The sequence below is a fragment of the Rhipicephalus microplus genome, chromosome 4, assembly GCF_043290135.1.
Source record: "Rhipicephalus microplus isolate Deutch F79 chromosome 4, USDA_Rmic, whole genome shotgun sequence".
In the NCBI taxonomy this organism is placed as follows: domain Eukaryota; kingdom Metazoa; phylum Arthropoda; class Arachnida; order Ixodida; family Ixodidae; genus Rhipicephalus; species Rhipicephalus microplus.
The window spans coordinates 36,929,763-36,947,136 of record NC_134703.1 but is presented as its reverse complement, the minus strand read 5'-3'; the positions used below and the strand labels follow the sequence as shown (position 1 = coordinate 36,947,136).

The 17,374-nt window shown below is 47.6% G+C and overlaps 1 protein-coding gene across 3 annotated transcripts in view; it reads right to left on the bottom strand.

Moving 5' to 3' along the window:
- Nucleotides 1-7,336, bottom strand: part of LOC119171882 (limbic system-associated membrane protein) — a 219,371-nt gene extending 212,035 nt beyond the window's left edge. For all 3 annotated transcript variants that reach the window (XM_075892557.1, XM_075892555.1, XM_075892556.1), the window contains exon 1: nt 6,874-7,336. In XM_075892557.1, coding sequence (XP_075748672.1) covers nt 6,874-6,961 — 88 coding nt within the window. In that variant the 5' untranslated portion in view covers nt 6,962-7,336. The remainder of the gene's footprint in view (nt 1-6,873) is intronic.
- Nucleotides 7,337-17,374: the final 10,038 nt, after the last annotated feature.

Genomic DNA, 17,374 nt, shown 5'->3' with positions numbered 1-17,374 from the left:
CTACAGGTGCCGTCCAGAGGGAAAGGATATGGAAGAGAAACGAAAAGGCAAGTTGGACATATGTGTGGTATTTTCAACTTTATCCTTAGTCATATTCACAACAGAAAAAAAAAAATATGAGTGCACCTCTTTTACACCTTCTTTGTGTGTTTTGGGAGTAAACACAACCTACACGCTTCGCGAGTTACTACATCGTGCCTCACCACTTGTTAAATATTAATTTCTTCAAGCTAGCCCTAACCTCAGCTCCTGTAACGTTCCTAAGCTTTGGGAGTCATTCCCACCCAAAAATGTACCCGGTTTCTCCACAGGCGTGTTTGAACAGTTTGCTTGGAACGCTAACTCAATTAGAAACAACATACACGATTACCTCTGTCATGTTTTAATGCTCGTCTTTCTGACTCACTGAAACCGACGCCAATATACCCAAGCTCTGTGCTTATGTAAACTTGTTATCCTAATCAATTTGGGCGTTTCGCTGCTAGATAAGCTGGATTTTTCGTGACGACATTCAGCGCCATTAATCTTGGCAGTTTATCGGCCCCCATGCTTGCGAAGGGAGTTTGATGTTTCAACCAACTGTATACGGAGTGGAAATCGTCACGTCTACGCCAAGCCGAGATTATTTCCACTTTTCGCGTTCTATCCGAATGATTATTGAGCGCTGAAAAAAAAAAAAGCCATTACTTCCTCCGCGACGCGCGTCCCGTCTTTCTGCCGCGACAGTAGTTAATTGCGAGAAAGTTTGAGACTAATTATTGACTCTCACCGTCTCATTTATTTTCTTGCCCGAGGTAATAAACAGTGTTGAATGCTCGCTTCCGTTTTGCCACCCAGTCATTGCATTTACTGCCGGGCGTCAGCTAGCCGACCATGCAAGTTTCCAAAGCATCGGGCCATACGATCGCGAACGGAATCCATTTATCATTATGTGCTTTCAGCCTCCACTTGTGCGCTATCGTGGACGAGTGGAGTGTAAAATCTTTGCGTGGGAATACCAACTCGCTCGCATGCGTAGCAGTGTTCACCACGCACACCAAAGTCCCAAGCTGCGATTTGTTTCCGAGCCCGTTTCGTCTGCAATTGTATAGATGAACTACACGACCTTTCCTGCTTCGTGCCTCTATGTTTTCCCTCCCCCTTACCTCCCCCATTCGTGTAGGAATGCAAGCCGGATGCGCACTCTTGTTTTATTGCAATGGCCAGCAGAGCAGCACTTAACTAATGCGGCTGTGAGGAGACGATTGAGCACATTCAGCGCCACTGCCCATCCTACCAAACTCCAAAGCGTGCTCTATAGGAGCCAAACTCGGTCGCCTTGATGCAAGATTATTGTCATGAAAGAAGGTCCTCGGACCTTGGCGTAAGGCTTCACGCACGCGCAAGGCCACGAAAGCCCTATTCAGCCACTTGAAGGTGACCGAACTTCACGGGCATCTGTGAACTACCACTGCGAGCTCGTGTTCTCAATAACTGTTCATTTATTTTATTACTCTCGTTCTTTGTTCTCTATAATGTCTATTATACCTTCTCCCCACGCATGGGGTAGACAACAGAGAGAAAGCTTACAGTTACCCTACCAGCCTTTCTCTTTCCCTTCTCTCTCTCTTCGAACGAAAGTAAACTACGCTTCCCACACACACACACACACACACACACACACACACACACACACACACACACACACACACACACACACACACACACACACACACACACACACACACACACACACAGCGCGCGCGCGTGCTATTCCAAATTAAAACTGCGAGTTTAAAAAGAGAAGGACTAAACAATTTGCATAAAGCTTCTAAAGAACACAGCGTACATTTTTTATTTATATGAAATTGAGTGGCGATGTCATTCGTGGTCCACGGCTACTCCTTTTACTCGGTTATTAATGTGCTCTACGGAGTAAACTTTCGCGTTAGGGGCGTTTAAGGGGGCTCTAACAAAGTTCTGCGTATAAGGGGCACTAACAACGTTCTGCAGCTCATTCATTTTGCGATTCATTTGCATTATTTGTAGAAAGTAAAAGTGTCCATCCCGTCTAAAGCACTAGTTACACTACGCTGAACCAGTGCACAGTAGCCAGTGTGGTGTCCCTTCCTGCATTCTTATCAAACGTCACGTGCCGATCCGCACCCCTGATTCAACTGATAGTGCCATCCGAGTCGGCGATAAAGGACGAAAGACGTAGGAAAGAAAATCAGCTGACGGAAAATAGAGTCGCTGCGCATATTTCGTTCGGAAGCAACGAACTTAACGGCCGACGCGAGGGAGGATGCGGCTGAGCAAACACGCCAAAAGGCAACTCCCGGCCATCCGTGTCCGTTCTTATGGCGAGGATTTGAGCGCAGCTCGAGAATCGCACAACAGACTTTGGCAACACCCTCTCCCCAAGGCGCTTTTTTTGCGGCAGTCTTTGGAAGGGCGAAAAAAAATCACCGGCTCTGCGCAAGGCCTCTCGAAGATTGGATCCGCTCAACGCAGTTTGCTGATCGGATTGAGCGAAAAGGTGAAGTAGTTCGCTGGCGGAATCGAATTGAAGAGCCGCCGCCTGCGTAGCTACAACTTAGACGAAAATAAAGTTCGAACTTCATGCTCGAATCAGTAGCGGAAGGCTTTTGAAAAGTAAATCGGTTTGGGGACGTTCGGGGCGGGCGCATTTGGAGAGCACTCTAAGCACTCTTCACCGCAAACGGAGGTGCGTGGCGGGAATGCCGAGAGCTGCCACGGCATTGTGTATCGAGTTGAGACCTATACTTTCCCCCTCAAAAGTAAGCCGCCGGCTCTCGATAGATCACGGAAGGTGGCGAGAAGCCGGCCCAATATTGGTTCAACTCGATGACTTCAAATAGGGCCAGCGTTGGAAAGAACCTACTACGCTACAGGCAATGTGAAGTACTGAAAGATATTCAACAACTCATGTATTTTTCCCGCGTGATAAACACCAGTGTGATGCGTGGTTCTTGTTGCTGATTTGTTTTTCTCCCGGGCTGAGCCTCAGAGAGTTTTGTTAATAAGGACAAAGCCGTTCGGTTTCCAAGAAACACACAAAAAGTTTAATTGAAAAGAAAAAAGGCAAAGATTCCTCACAAAACAAAACACTTAATAAACAGTTGACTGGACATGACGAAACACATCTGTAAACACCCAACAAAAACGTTCAAAGTCAGTAACTAAACCTAACGTTCGAAAGGGGCTGAGTGATGGGAGTAGCGCAAGAGTATCGGTGCAGTCTCACCCACAAGTTGGTTTTCGGCGGTGATGAGAAACCGGAACGCCGTGACTCCTGCGTCAGTGCGTGGGCTGGACGAGGACGAGGGAACGCTGGCTGCTGGCGACACGTCGAAAAGCCCTACCAAATCGTGATGGTTTCGGCTTGAGGAGCGTGGACACGTCGGAGACGGGAGAACGCAGGCTGGTGGCGACGCGTCCGGGAACTAGGGTCGACCTAGTCAAGCAGCTGGGCGCACAGCTCGGGCCCGGAGCCCGACGGCTGTAGCTCGCCTGCCGGAACCAAAGTCCGCAGGCCCTGGAAAGGAGTTCAGGACCGGATGGCCACGGTCCTTTGGAGCGGGAACCCGACAGCAGGAGGCCCCGGCCGGTGGAAGTCCTGTAGGCTCGGGTCCGGAACCCAACGGCCCATCTTCAGCGCCCGGTCCGGTGACGACCTTCCGCTTGCACTGCCTGCCTCGAATTCCCCTTGCTCTGGTCCCCCCAGGCTCCTGCTTCAGCTCTGGCCCACTTGTCTCGTTCTCATTGGAGATACTGCTGTTTCGTGGTGTCAAGCCATTGGGCCTTGAAATCTCCGTGTTCGCTGCCCATTGGATGTTTTACCTTTTGTTTACTTCACGTCCTGCCACGCATCCTCGTGCTTGACGCTCTTTAACGTCGTCATTCATGTTTAAGCAGCACCGCACGTGCACTCTGGTATTTCTCCTTTTGTTTTTTTTTTTTTCCGTGACGCGCACTTTTCGAAGGCGCGCACTTTGAACGCGCACCACACATCACATACGCCCCCCTTTTATTCAAGTTTTTTTTTTTTTTTTAGAAAAAAAAAACTGCCGATGAGTGCGCGTTCTGCACTACGTCACAATTAAACCACATATTTGCACCACGCAGTTCAACACATCACCGGGCTACAGTTCGCTACATCGTCCAAATGTCCACACTTAAACTTTAGATTCACCCAATTGCATTTAAAAGTTCTGAAACCCGGAATAAACCTTTTTACTACAAAATCGACTATGGACAAAGCTACTTGTGTCCGCATCTAAAAGTCGAAGTCCAGAAAGAGCTACCGGTTTTCTAACCCTACACTCAGGTTATCGCGTCCCAAACCAGACGCACTGCCCTTCTCGCACGTTTCGAAAGTAACTGTGGCAAACATGCTTTTATGCACTTTCGCTGAAACGCGTGTCTGCGCCCCCGCCGGCCACATGAACGCTTACCGGTCACAGAGGAACAGGGCGCGGTCTCGAGCCGTCGGCGTCGACACGAAACGCACTGAGACACGAATGTCCAAATGCCACAATCTCTCACACAAATGCTTTCTTTTAGTTCACCATCTAATGAACACAAGCTCGGGGTGCCCTCAGCAAGCCCAAACGCTCCGACAAGCGTGTGAGGTTCCTGGATTCTTGAGAAGGGATGCCGTTGTGCTCGGTCATTATACAGTTCATCTTGAGTGGACTTAATTATAGGTTCAAAACCAATCACGTTCTCAGGTTCAAGACCCTGTCTGGCATTCTCCATACCTACCATCGAGCCCACCTCCGATTCGATACTGTTTATTTTGAAGAGTGCTTCAGCACTCCCATCGTGTTTTCTCGGACAAATAGCAGTTACGCTATCCTGTGAACTAGAATCCCCTCTCTCTCTGAGTGAGATATACGTACGGTCTAAGACCATTGACGTGGTGCCTGCTGCTACCTCTGTCGGTACAAAACAATCAGTGGCCACTATATCAGAGCCTTCATGGCATTCGCTGCCATCTTCCCAATGACGTTCTAGCGCTCCTTCCATGGAGCTATTGAGAGGTAGCCCTACCCCTTCCCGAAATGTGCTCGGCCTCTGAGACGTTCTGATACACACCTCATTCTGAATGGAACTTCTTTGTTCCCTGCTATCGAAGCTTTGCTCCACCACATTTTCCACAGCTTCTAGGTCGCCCATATCCAGGCGCTCTTCTTCATAAGTGCTTGGCCTCTCAGAGGTCCCCAAGCAGCTAACGGAAGTAATATGTTCCCAGCCAGAGAAGCTTTCCGTCGCTTCAACAAACTCCTCATGACTCCTGCCTTCTTGGCTGTCCACCTCTCTGCCTTCCTCTATCTGAGCTTCTCGCTCCGAAGTAAGGCTGTCGCGAGGCTCGAGGCCAACCTTGCAGGAATCGACTTCCCTCCAGCAAACGCTGCTATCGGAGCAAACATTCACCGCTTGCTCGACCTTCTGCATCGCCAGCTGCCCCCTTTTCGCCATCGCAAGCTCGAGTCGCCGCTCGAGGTCCACCCTCTCTAATTGGAGCTGCTGCTTCAGCATGCGTGTCTGACGCTCTAGCAACACTTTATTTTCACGCGTTACGCGCTTTAGCTCCTCCTTCTTAGCTCTAAGCACCAATTCAAGCTTTTCCTTCGCCGCCTTTCGTTCTGCAGCCCGTTGCTCACGCTCCCTCTCCATCCGCTCCTCGTACCATACTCTAAACTCCGCTCCCGTCAGTCCCATTTTATCCGCCAACTCAATTAACTCCCACGTGTTCGTCATCGTGTTAACCGCGTCAAAAAAATCTACTGGAAAAACAAACGACTTTGTCCTGTCGCGGACGCCAATTTGTCACGAGGCTGTTTAATGGGCAAGCTCTCGTGTAGGTTCGTGTAAAGCAAAAACCACCGATGACATAACCATCATCGGGAAAAGAGCTGACGAGACCATTTGCTTCCACCCTAATTCCCAACACTCAATATATTTAGAAACCCCTAAAAACAAATAGCAGACAAAGAACACAGCATACATAACTAGAAAGAGGTTAGCAAGAAGAACAAACGGCTAAAGACGTGAACAGTGCATGGACATAAATGTTCAGTGTAAAATAAGCCTTGTCACAACATAGCGGGACGCGGTGCTTTCAGCGAAGGCTGTGCTACCAAGGAAGGCATGGACGCCCTTTGGAGCGGGAATACGACGGCAGGAGGCCCCGGCCGGTCGAAGTCCTGTAGGCTCGGGTCCGGAACCCAACGGCCCATCTTCAGCGCCCGGTCCGGTGACGACCTTCCGCTTGCACTGCCTGCCTCGAATTCCCCTTGCTCTGGTCCCCCCAGGCTCCTGCTTCAGCTCTGGCCCACTTGTCTCGTTCTCATTGGAGATACTGCTGTTTCGTGGTGTCAAGCCATTGGGCCTTGAAATCTCCGTGTTCGCTGCCCATTGGATGTTTTACCTTTTGTTTACTTCACGTCCTGCCACGCATCCTCGTGCTTGACGCTCTTTAACGTCGTCATTCATGTTTAAGCAGCACCGCACGTGCACTCTGGTATTTCTCCTTTTGTTTTTTTTTTTTTTCCGTGACGCGCACTTTTCGAAGGCGCGCACTTTGAACGCGCACCACACATCACAACCAGGTAATCTTTGCGTGGTCGATAGGAGCACGCAATGCGTAAAAAACGAGGAATGTATCGTATCGGCAAGTGAAAAGAAAGAACGCAGGAGTGAATCCCCACAACTGGTTGCGAGGCAATGAGGCACGCCCTTCAACTTCGTTGCACTAAGCCGCCTACTGATCTTACACAGAGTAGAAACCTTAATGAAGTTACACAATAATAAGTCTAAGGCGCTTAAGTTTTTGATAGCTTAACTTGAAACGAAACGGTCGCTCACCTTGAGCTGATGAGAGTCCGAGTAAGATCCCAAGGAGAAGGAAGGCCACTGTCGAACCGTAGCACACACAATTTCCCACTCGTCGCATCGTTGCTGCGAGGGTCGAGCGCGAAGCAAGTCAGCAAAGATGCAAGAACCTAACGAAGCACTGGGCGTCTCAAGTTCTTCCAAAACACTCTCGGGGAGCGAGTTCGCGGGCGAAAATTATTTGGCAACTGCTCGCCGCTAAGCGAAAACAGGGCAGTCCGCAGAAAAAGCACGCGTTGCTTGTGTGGAGACGCGAGAAATTGCGAAGCCGGAAAATGATAGTCCAGCAGCCTAAGGCAGCAGGAAGCCTGGACAGCGTCGTTCGGGCACGCCGGACGGGACGGTCGGGTGGTGGGCGAGCCGAAACGTCCGATCCGAGAATACACGGAGAGCCCGGGCAACACCAGCCGCGCCGTAGCCAGCACACGCACCAACTCGCGACTCGCTGTCAGTGCCGCCGCCGCGCGCTTCCGCGCGCGCGCGCCCGCCAGTTACGTCACAGCGCGAGCCTCCCGCGGCGACCAATGGCGAGTCGCGCTTCGGACGCGCGCGTGGATGAAAAGTCGCGCCGAGCGTGCGCCCGGGACGCGCGGCAAACGGCGCTTGGGGATGGAACTATTTTCGTTGCTCACCGCGGCAGGGCATGACGCTGGGACAAGGGCATGTGCTGAGTCAAGTGGGAAACGCCGCGCGTTGACGCTCTCTTGCTGGCCGGTGCGGGCAGGAAAAGGCAGCTACGTAGTCACAGTGGTAGCTGTCCCGAGCGATGCAGCAGCGTTCCCGAGTCCGGATGCCCTTTCGTCGTTCGCTTGCTGTAGCTTTCCGGGGAATGGCGTGATTCGAGATGACTGATGTTCCGTCTCTCCCAGCGTTAGAGAGCGGTGATGAATGAACCCTGTGTCGGGTGTGGACAACACGTTCTCTGCTGAGTGCGCTACCGCCGCAGTGCCAACTACGAGGTGCGTGCGTCGGCAGGTTGGAGGTGTGGTACCGTGCGTAGGTGGCCTGTCTAGCTTTAACCTCCACCCTCTAGCGTTCGTGTCTGCCTCTAATTGGGTCAACATGAAGCGCGTGCTCCTGTGGAAGCGTGCCGCGGTTTAAACTACTACAACAGATTAAACCGCTGCAGCAGTGTAAAAATTGCTTGTTGTCTGTTTGTTTGCCACTTCCTTGTATAAAATTTCTGTATGACTTTTTTTCTTTCTATGTTCATGTCCTCTATTTATTTTATCCCCTCGAAACATCCAGCCGGCTTTGTGACCCCATAGATGGCAGTTGCTGGCCTGCTTCCTCCTATTTCTTATGCGTCGTCAATTGTGTGCTCGTGTATACAGATCAAATACTAAGAAAAGGCAAAATTCTCCCTCGCGCCCCTCTTTACTCCCCCGTACACCATCGCACAAAGAAAATATCTTTTTATGTTCTCTTCTCCCCGTTCTCATTACTTACTTTCTGAAGACTTTGTTTTGATTAAGCTACATTCGTGCGTCACGATTCTGAAGTACAAAGCGCGTGCGAAAAGTGATGGATGTGGTGACAGAGAGTCTGGTGTGGAGGCTGCGTTCCGAATTCCAGGAGGGGAGACTGTTTTCGACGCTCAACTTGAAATGGTGCCGAGTGGCGACGCGAAAATTGTTCTTATGAACACCGGAAGCGCACATGCTGTCCCACACGAGGATGTCAGTAGCGTTTTTTTTTTCCTCCTTTGCTAAGACAAGATGGATGGTATCATTTCATGACAACGCCGCTCAAGGTGTTTTTTTTTTACTGTAGAATTTTGTGACAGTGCGCCGTTCGTAATATACAAGCATGTCATGGTTGCCGTATGGCGGGGAGTGAGTGTTCTACGTTGGATAATGAAATAGCCTGCATAGAGTTTCATTCTTTACAGGAACACACAACGAAAACTGTTTATCATGCATCGAAGGATGACAGAAGCGCAAATATGGTGAATCGTATAATAACTGTTGGGACTTTGTGTATCATAACCCTGATATAATTATGATTGACGTCGGAGTGCAGGGCTCTGGAAAATTTCACCATGTGGTATTCTTCAACGTGCACCTAAAAATTTAAGTATGCATGGGCCTGTAGCGCTTCGCCTTCATCGAAATGTGACCGCCGGGGCCAGCATTTGTTCCCGTGACCCTCAGCACGGTGATAGAGTATGGAAATATACTGCCAATTCAAAAAATTTGGACCACGGACTTGCCAACCTTACATGTCACAATTTCAATATTGCATCACTAGTGCTCTTTTATTACGATTGTTATATGCGTAGTTACTACGTTGAACCAGGGGACCTTTTGCTGATTATCGTAACCTACGAGCAGCAAGACAAATTGCGAAAATACGCCATGTTTTCTGTTAATAGTGCGCTGAAACTTCACTAAGACGAAATCGCTATTTAAGTTCACTGACACGAAGTAAGTGCTGGGGATGCGTTGAAAGGCAATGAAACAGGACACTTAAATATTTAACGCCTGCCTATACAGACAGAAGGGCCATGCTGGAAAGCGCTCAACGAAATGTTCAATAGTTCGTCGTCCTCAAACCTCCCAGTGATGTGTTACAGTGCGTCAAATATAGTCTTGATTGATTGATATGTGGGGTTTAACAATCCTTAAATCACCATATGATAACGAGAGACGCCGCAGTGAACGACTCTGAAAATTTCGACCGCCTGGTGTTCTTTAGCGTGCACCCAAATGTGAGCACACGGGCAAACAGCATTTTCGCCTTCATAGAAAATGCAGCCACCGCAGCCGGGATTCGACCTCGCAGCCTGTGGGTCAGCAGCCGAGTACCTTAGCCACTATATCACCGCGGCGGGGCCTTTACGGGGGGGGGGGGGGGGGGCGAAGGTTTATTGCAATACCCCATTCTCATCATATCAATATAGGGTGTTGACTTTGCACCATGATGTCGCCCCCCACCTTCCATATAATGCCACTGTATCAGGCTCTATTAGTCGGTATGGAACCGCACTCTTGGAAATGAGGTGTATTCATGGTTGGTTGTATCTTGCGCAGCGTAAAGTCATTCGACACTCAGTATGTTGGTGCTTGCCTCAAGAGCGTTGTTTCTTTTCCTGAAAAAGCTTCAGGTGGTCTGAGATGTATTCGTACAATAGAAAGCCAGCAGAAGCCAGAAAATTGTGTTGTGTTTACGTACGAGAGCTCACGGATCGACGTTGCATAAACTACAAATACCCTGCGACGTTACGTAACCCATTTTGGTGTTATACGAGCTAACTGACGCTCAATCGACGTACTAAAGTCGGCGTAGAGAAATTCCACGCATGCTTCCGGTACATAATTGTACTTAATTACAGTGAAACTACGCTAAGAGTGCCACCTTTTTTTTTTCCACGCTGGGCACTTCCACGCACACACGTGCATGCTGAGTCAGCGGCACTGAGACGTAATCCGCTGCAAGCACGTTCAACATGCCATTCGGCAGCACCGCTCCACTGCCTTACAACAACAGTTGGTTTTTGGTGACCCAAAGAAGGCTCTTCAGTCATCAATAGCTTAAAAGAAGTCGAGCGTAATGCGGCATCAGTCGTCGTCGATCGCATTCATCTTGTCGACAGCATTCATCCGTTGTCGAGAGCCTTCGAGGATCTCGCTTTATTGCCGTTTACTTCATTCACGTCAAGGCGGAAGAAAGCCATCCATCAAGACCTGCCAGCGCAGCCCCCTTTTGTCATTACTACCGTTAACCGCTTTCCCCGCGATTCTATTATTCTCCGGAAAGTCAATTAACTCACGAGTGGCTACCAGAAAACAGACCCGTACCGGATATATGAATCGAATCTATAGGCAACGGGGCAATGATGCTTCCTATCCATACTAAGGCCGCTATCGGTTCGCAGCGCAATACGGCGCATTCATAGAACACCAATTCGTCCTATATACGTTCGCGGGATTGCGGACCGCGTATACGCACGTACGAAGAACGTGTCTCAATTGCGAAACATCAAAACATGCGCGCTGTGCTGCAGGTATTGTGTGCCCTCGCTCCTCAATATGTGGCTTAGACGGTACCGGGAGAAGCGCGCTTAATGGGAATGCGTCCTTCAGCTGGGGCTCGTTTCCAATCATTCTTTTTTTTTTCTTCATTAGTACTTCCCCACCAAACCGAGATCCCGGGGATGACCTTGAGAGGTGTTCCTCAACGGTGGTGTAAACACGAAGCCGCCAGTAATGCGGCAGGCCTTGAACGTGCACAGGTGCGTAAGTCGATATATATATATATATATATATATATATATATATATATATATATATATATATATATATATATATATATATATATATATATATATATATATATATATATATATATATATATATATATATATATATATATATATGTATATATATATATATATATATATATATATATGTGTGTGTGTGTGTGTGTGTGTGAGGGAGAAAGAGGGAGATCTAACCGACAATATAGCCAAGGAATGTATAGGGGGAAGTTATAGAACCAATGTGATGTAAATAAGAAGACAGAAAAGTGGGTGAAAAAAATAACTTGCTGTGAGCAGGAATCAAACCTACGACCTCCGAATAACGCGTTTGACGCGTTATTGAAAGGCTCATACTTCCTGGACACGCTTATTAATTATCTCGCCGCCTTCCAGCCTTCTGGCTCTTATTCTTATTTTCTTTTTCTATCTCTTCAGCTAATCTCGTACAGAGGCAGATGCTCTACTTTGTCGTGCGGTCAGTGCTCAGGTCTGGATCTTTGTTGCTCAACAGAGTCCGATATTCCCCAAGTATAGGTACAGAGCGGAGTGGTTTGTTCCATTACCGGGCGCATTGGGATAATCAGTGAATGCGCCGCTCTCTTCGCACAGTCTTGGTCCTAAAGAAGCACGAGAGCATTCGAAATTTATTTCTTTTCCCACTGATCTACCGCGCTGCCGTTGTCATCTGAGACGCCGCAGCAAGGCAGAAATCTACAAAGGCATAGTGTCCCGCAAATTAGCATATTCCATCAAAATAACGGCATTCTGAGGCTATAGCTGATTTGGTCGTGCAAAAAAGAGCAGCGAGTGTTAAGAAACTCTACAACTCGCCACTCCGCCCTCCACCCCTACCGCTACTCAAAATAAAAAAAATACACAGTGGAACTGCCCTGAAATGGGCAGAATAGCCTGACTAGCTGCAATATTTATTGTTCTCGGGGAGGGCCGGCGTATATCCAGGGTTTCCAGGTCGAAAAGACTTAAAAGAGTTCTGAAGTTTTAAAAAAAAAACAGCCGAAAGGTAGCAAACATGAGCCCGAAATGCGTAAATGCAGCTAAAGGTAGCGACACGTGAGTAAAACCAACTGTGAGATTGTTATTTAGGTGACTAAATCCAGGAGCTATTTCGGGAAATCTAAATAAGTACAGCAAGAACCCTTCGAAATTACTACTGCTGGTACTGAAGCATTATTTTTGACTCAGTAACCATTTATTCTACGACGAAGTTCCTAGCTCTGACATTCCTTTCACCTGTATAGCGTGAGTGTTCTTTGAAGGAGGAGGAGGTAAGTTTATTTACAGAAAGGCAGAGAGGTCGGCCTGAGCGATAGCTTGCTCTAGCCTGCTACTCTACACTGGGGGAAAGGAAAGGGGAAAATAAAGATTAATGGATGACGATGGTGAGATATAGAGGTGAGTATTTAGTGTTCTTTCTAGCTGAGACACATTTTATAGCCGCGCATATAGTCCAGTTGTTTCCAAAAAGGTTATAACTGCTCTTGTGACCGCAGTTGCACTGTTGGTGTCTGCCCAAGGGCCCAACACGGTCTCATCAGTTAATGACCTACTGCGATATAGTTCAGTAGAAGAAATCAGTGTTTGTCGTTCACGTGCGCATGCTGGGCAGACACAAAGTATGTGCTCAAGTGTTTCTGGCACATCACAGTGTTCACAATTAGGACCGGTGTCACTGCGACCGATGATATGTGCGTAACGTCTGGTGTACGCTACACCAAGAAGAATGCAGTGGATCATACTTGTGAGTTGCCGTTTCAATTTAGGAGGCACGCGGAACCTCATTTCCGGGTCCCATTTGTAAAGTCGCTGGTGTCGCCGTTCCGGTTTGGTCCAGTGCTGAAGTGTGTAGCTGCGCATCACGCAGCGAAGCAGGGCGTTCGTGTCAGCTAGTGAAAACTCAACGCATACTTCGGGGACACTGCTTAAGGCATTTTTAGCTTCAGCGTCTGCCTCTTCGTTTCCCATCACGCCGCAATGAGCGGGAATCCACTGGAAAGTTATAAGATGACCATTTGTTGAAGCAACCTGAATAAGTTCTGTGATTTCTATTGCCAAGCTGTAATACGGACCTTGCTTCATGATGCAATTAATGGTTTGCAAAGCGGGTTTGGCATCACAGAAAATCGTCCAGGCTCGAGGTCGCTCTCCGGAAATAAATCTTATTGCCTCCCGAATAGCGACTAGCTCTGCGGCAGTTGATGTGGTTTTATGGTCCACTTTGAATCATCGAGCGATATCCATGTCTGGGATGACAAAGGCTGCGGCGGAGCTGTTTAGCGTGGTGGATCCGTCGGTGTACACGTGCAGAGAATCACTGTACGTTGTATAAATGTAATATAGGGTCATTTCTTTGAAGGACTTGACCTTGTGGCGATGCACAGCGCTGCGCATCGCTATACGCTATACCACCACTCGGTGGTGTAGCGATTACAGTTCTCGGTTACTGACCTGCAGCTCGCAGATAAGATTGCGGCCTCGGTGGTAGCATTTCGATGTAGCGAAATGCTTGAGCCGTTGTAAAGTAGTGTGGGGTAAAATGAGACACGGGGCCAAACGCGACATTTCGGCTTCGCCGGCCTCTGTAGCTAATACAAAAACTTATTTTCTTTGTTTTTTTTTCCAGCGATACATGCTGGTCCTTGACCAACTTTTCATGTGTAAAAGTTGATGATTGCTCACAGGCAGGAAAAATTACGCGGCTGGTGTCAGTGTGTTCGTGACCCGTCAAAATGGGATGAAATTCTGCTGGGCTAAGTCTCTAGATCCAGTTATGAAGGTACTCCTGCGTCAGTACACTAACATAGATATTTATATTGTTTTTAGACTACAAGATATACATACAAATGGCAAATGTTTAGTTCGTTTGGTTCCCGTGGACAAAGTGGAATTTTTTTTTTCGATTTTGGCATGTAAAAGAGGCAAAACGCGACAAAAGGTCATCCAATCACCTTAAAGAGCGTCCTATCAATTTAACCATTAACTGACACTTATTATAAATTATATTTCTTTGTTTAGGAGGGTTTCTACATACAAGAGAATACTTCCTGTGAAAGAAAAAACGACATGAAAAAGCACTTATTACCATTCAGGACATGACAACCAACATTTGCGTTGCATTGAAGTTTCTCCGTGTTCCCAAGGATGCTCGCAAAAGACGCATAAAGAAATGGCGGAATCTCCAAGTTGATTGATATGTGGGGTTTAACGTCCCAAAACCACCATATGATTATGAGAGACGCCGTAGTGGAGGGCTCCGGAAATTTCGACCACCTGGGGTTCTTTAACGTGCACCCAAATCTGAGCACACGGGCCTACACCATTTCCGCCTCCATCGGAAATGCAGCCGCCGCAGCCGGGATTCGAACCCGCGACCTGCGGGTCAGCAGCCGAGTACCTTAGCCACTAGACCACCACGGCGGGGCGGAATCTCCAAGTCAAGTAATTCCCAAACACGCATAGGGATTGAGTTTTAACAACGTCTCTCCAATACCCTAATTGGAAAAAAAAAAAACAAGCGCTAGAAAATCTGAATCTAGAACAGTTTTAAATTGATTTCCTCACAAGTTCCGGCGGCCGAGGTTAAACGCCATGAAACACCAAGCAGTTCTGCATCCTAATGGCGGAAGGAGCGAAAAAGTAGGTGCAAACACATGAAGCCTCCAATTGTCCAATAATCAATGAAGTCCAAAAGTTTAAAAAAACATAAGCATGCACGAAGAAAAGCTAGAGGTGTTTGATATGCAAGGAGTTTCAGAGCAACACAACACCGCGTTCTGTATAGATTCAATGCGCGGAGTTCAAGTACTGGGCTTCTTAAGACTTCGTAAGGTCCCTCCGAGTGAATTTCAAGTATTTCTACTGAAAAAAGACTGAAGAAATTAGTTTGTTTTCACACTGTCTCGTTTTGCTCCACGCAACATCTCGTTTTGTTTCGCAGGTTGAGGCAAACTGAGACATCTGGAGCATTTTTCATTTATTTTTAAATAATTTTTGTACGGTGGCAACATGACGATATTTATGTAGCACATACCTTGTACCCCCCCCCCCCCCCCCAAAAAAAAGCTTCTGCATTGATGTTTATTTGTAAGGAGTAGAATAAAAATAAATTTCACTATTTTAAACTTTTTGTCGGAATTTAGCCCATCCTACCATATACTGCGCGATGTAACACCAGGTGGACGAAATTTCTGGAGCCCTCCATTTACCACATCCCCCACAATCATATCCTGATTAAGGAACGTAAAACCCAAAATATTATTATTATTAGCTGTGTGGCGAAAGTACTAATGACCGCTGCATGAGTGTGCACAATATAACAGCAGCTGGGATTGAAGCAAAAATTCTACTCTCTTTCGCAAGCGTTTCTCTCACGATGATAAAGTCCGAGCAGCTAACATTTCCGATGTGCATTGCTTACCTAATTCTCAAAAGTAGCACACACAGTTTGTCGGATATCCCATTTTCAATGTCTATGAGTGCAGTTTGCTGAATGCGGGGTGCCTTCGAGCGTCCTGTTGGCTTAAGCTTGCAGTTGAAGGTCGCGTTCAGTAATAGGTCGATTGCTAAATGGCCCCATGCAACAATCTTCTCTTGGAACCTCAGCCACGTATTTTTTTCTTTTGCGTAATTGAATTGCGGGAGCAGGAAACGAGACTTCGTCGCGATGTTCTGACAGCTCCAGGGGCTGCAACCTTACCAGATATTGGTAATTTCGTTCAATGCCAGGGAACAACATAGTAGCCTAAAAGTAGTGAAGTAGCCCAGACGTTTTGTTAAGAGTGAAGCTGCCTGTTAAATCGTTCCTTGGAAGTCGATAGAGAACTATCACTATCATTAACGGGTATGCGCCACAGAAATAGGAGAAATGCTACTACTCCCCGCTGATCCACTAAAAATGCAGAATGCAGGTTAGCCGAACGAATGGATGCGAAGCAACAGCGAGGAGCCGAGGACCCCGAGAACATACAACGAGGAAATACCAGAGAACGGGAAAGCCAACGGCGGCTGCGAAAAGGTCTCGAAGTGATGGGAGGCTCACGCCAAAGACGACGTGCGCGTAGATGTATGCGCAGTGCGAACGCTTTGTTTCGGCGCAAGCTTCTGTATCTGCAGTTTCGATAACCATGTCACATCTGTGTCTGGCTGTGGCTAAACTCGAAACCCTCTGCGATGACAAAGAACGCCGAAACCTAGCTAAGGCCCATAGAAACAATCTAAAAGCAACCAGATTAGTCTTCAGAATCACCCATGGCAGTTTCGGTGTTTCCAGCCTCGCACGGCTTGAAGCACGCTTCGCCATTTTTTTTCTTTTGCCACTGGCCTAAACGATATATGGAACTGGCGCAAAGTAGTTATAGAACTAACCACCCTGGATATTTACACAGTGGATACCCATGATTGACAATAAATTAGGCCACTTCATCGCTAAACACACGAGCAACTATAAGGTTTGCCGCTTCAGGCGAGTATAGGCTTTATTTTAGTCATTGGATGTTCTGCAGTTTGCACTTATGTACTCGGGTGCCCTTGCACTCTGCTGGTATCGTAATGGAGGTGGTGTGGCCGGGAGTCAAACCCGCATCCTTGAGCTTAGCAGCGAAACATCTTATCCAGTAAGCGGCCACGTTGTACTTAACGTAGGCAAACACGCGTGGATTTTCTGTTACGCATTGTGCGTGCAGTAATAATCGAACTATGTTTCATTCTGGCGCGTAACGTATCGCATATGCTACACACTTTGCGCAGTCCAAAGAACCTTAATCCATTGCATGAATTGCGAAAATTTCATTGCACAGTACATAGAACTTCCATCACTAGCCAGCCAAACCATGGGACAAAAAAAAAAGTTTTTTGGGAATTTTTGTATAACGTGATGATTATGACAACCAAAAAGTATCTAGTATACATGAATTGGTAAAGTTTTTGAAACCAGACTTCACGTGAGAAATCGTAAAGTGCTTTCACGTTTCGGGTCATCCCCATCGCAATTTTGATCAAGTGGCATAGCCTCGAAATTGGAGTATGGAAAGGTGTTGGGGCCCGATTTGACAGAGGTCCCACCGCGGCCACCTGTTGTTCGATCTGGGGTTTTGACAGGCATGCAACCACTGGTATCCAGTGTTGAGTTGTTCGGACTTTGCTGTTGCCAGCACCGAGGGACCCCGGAGGAAGACGCCGAGCATGAATCGACTGATT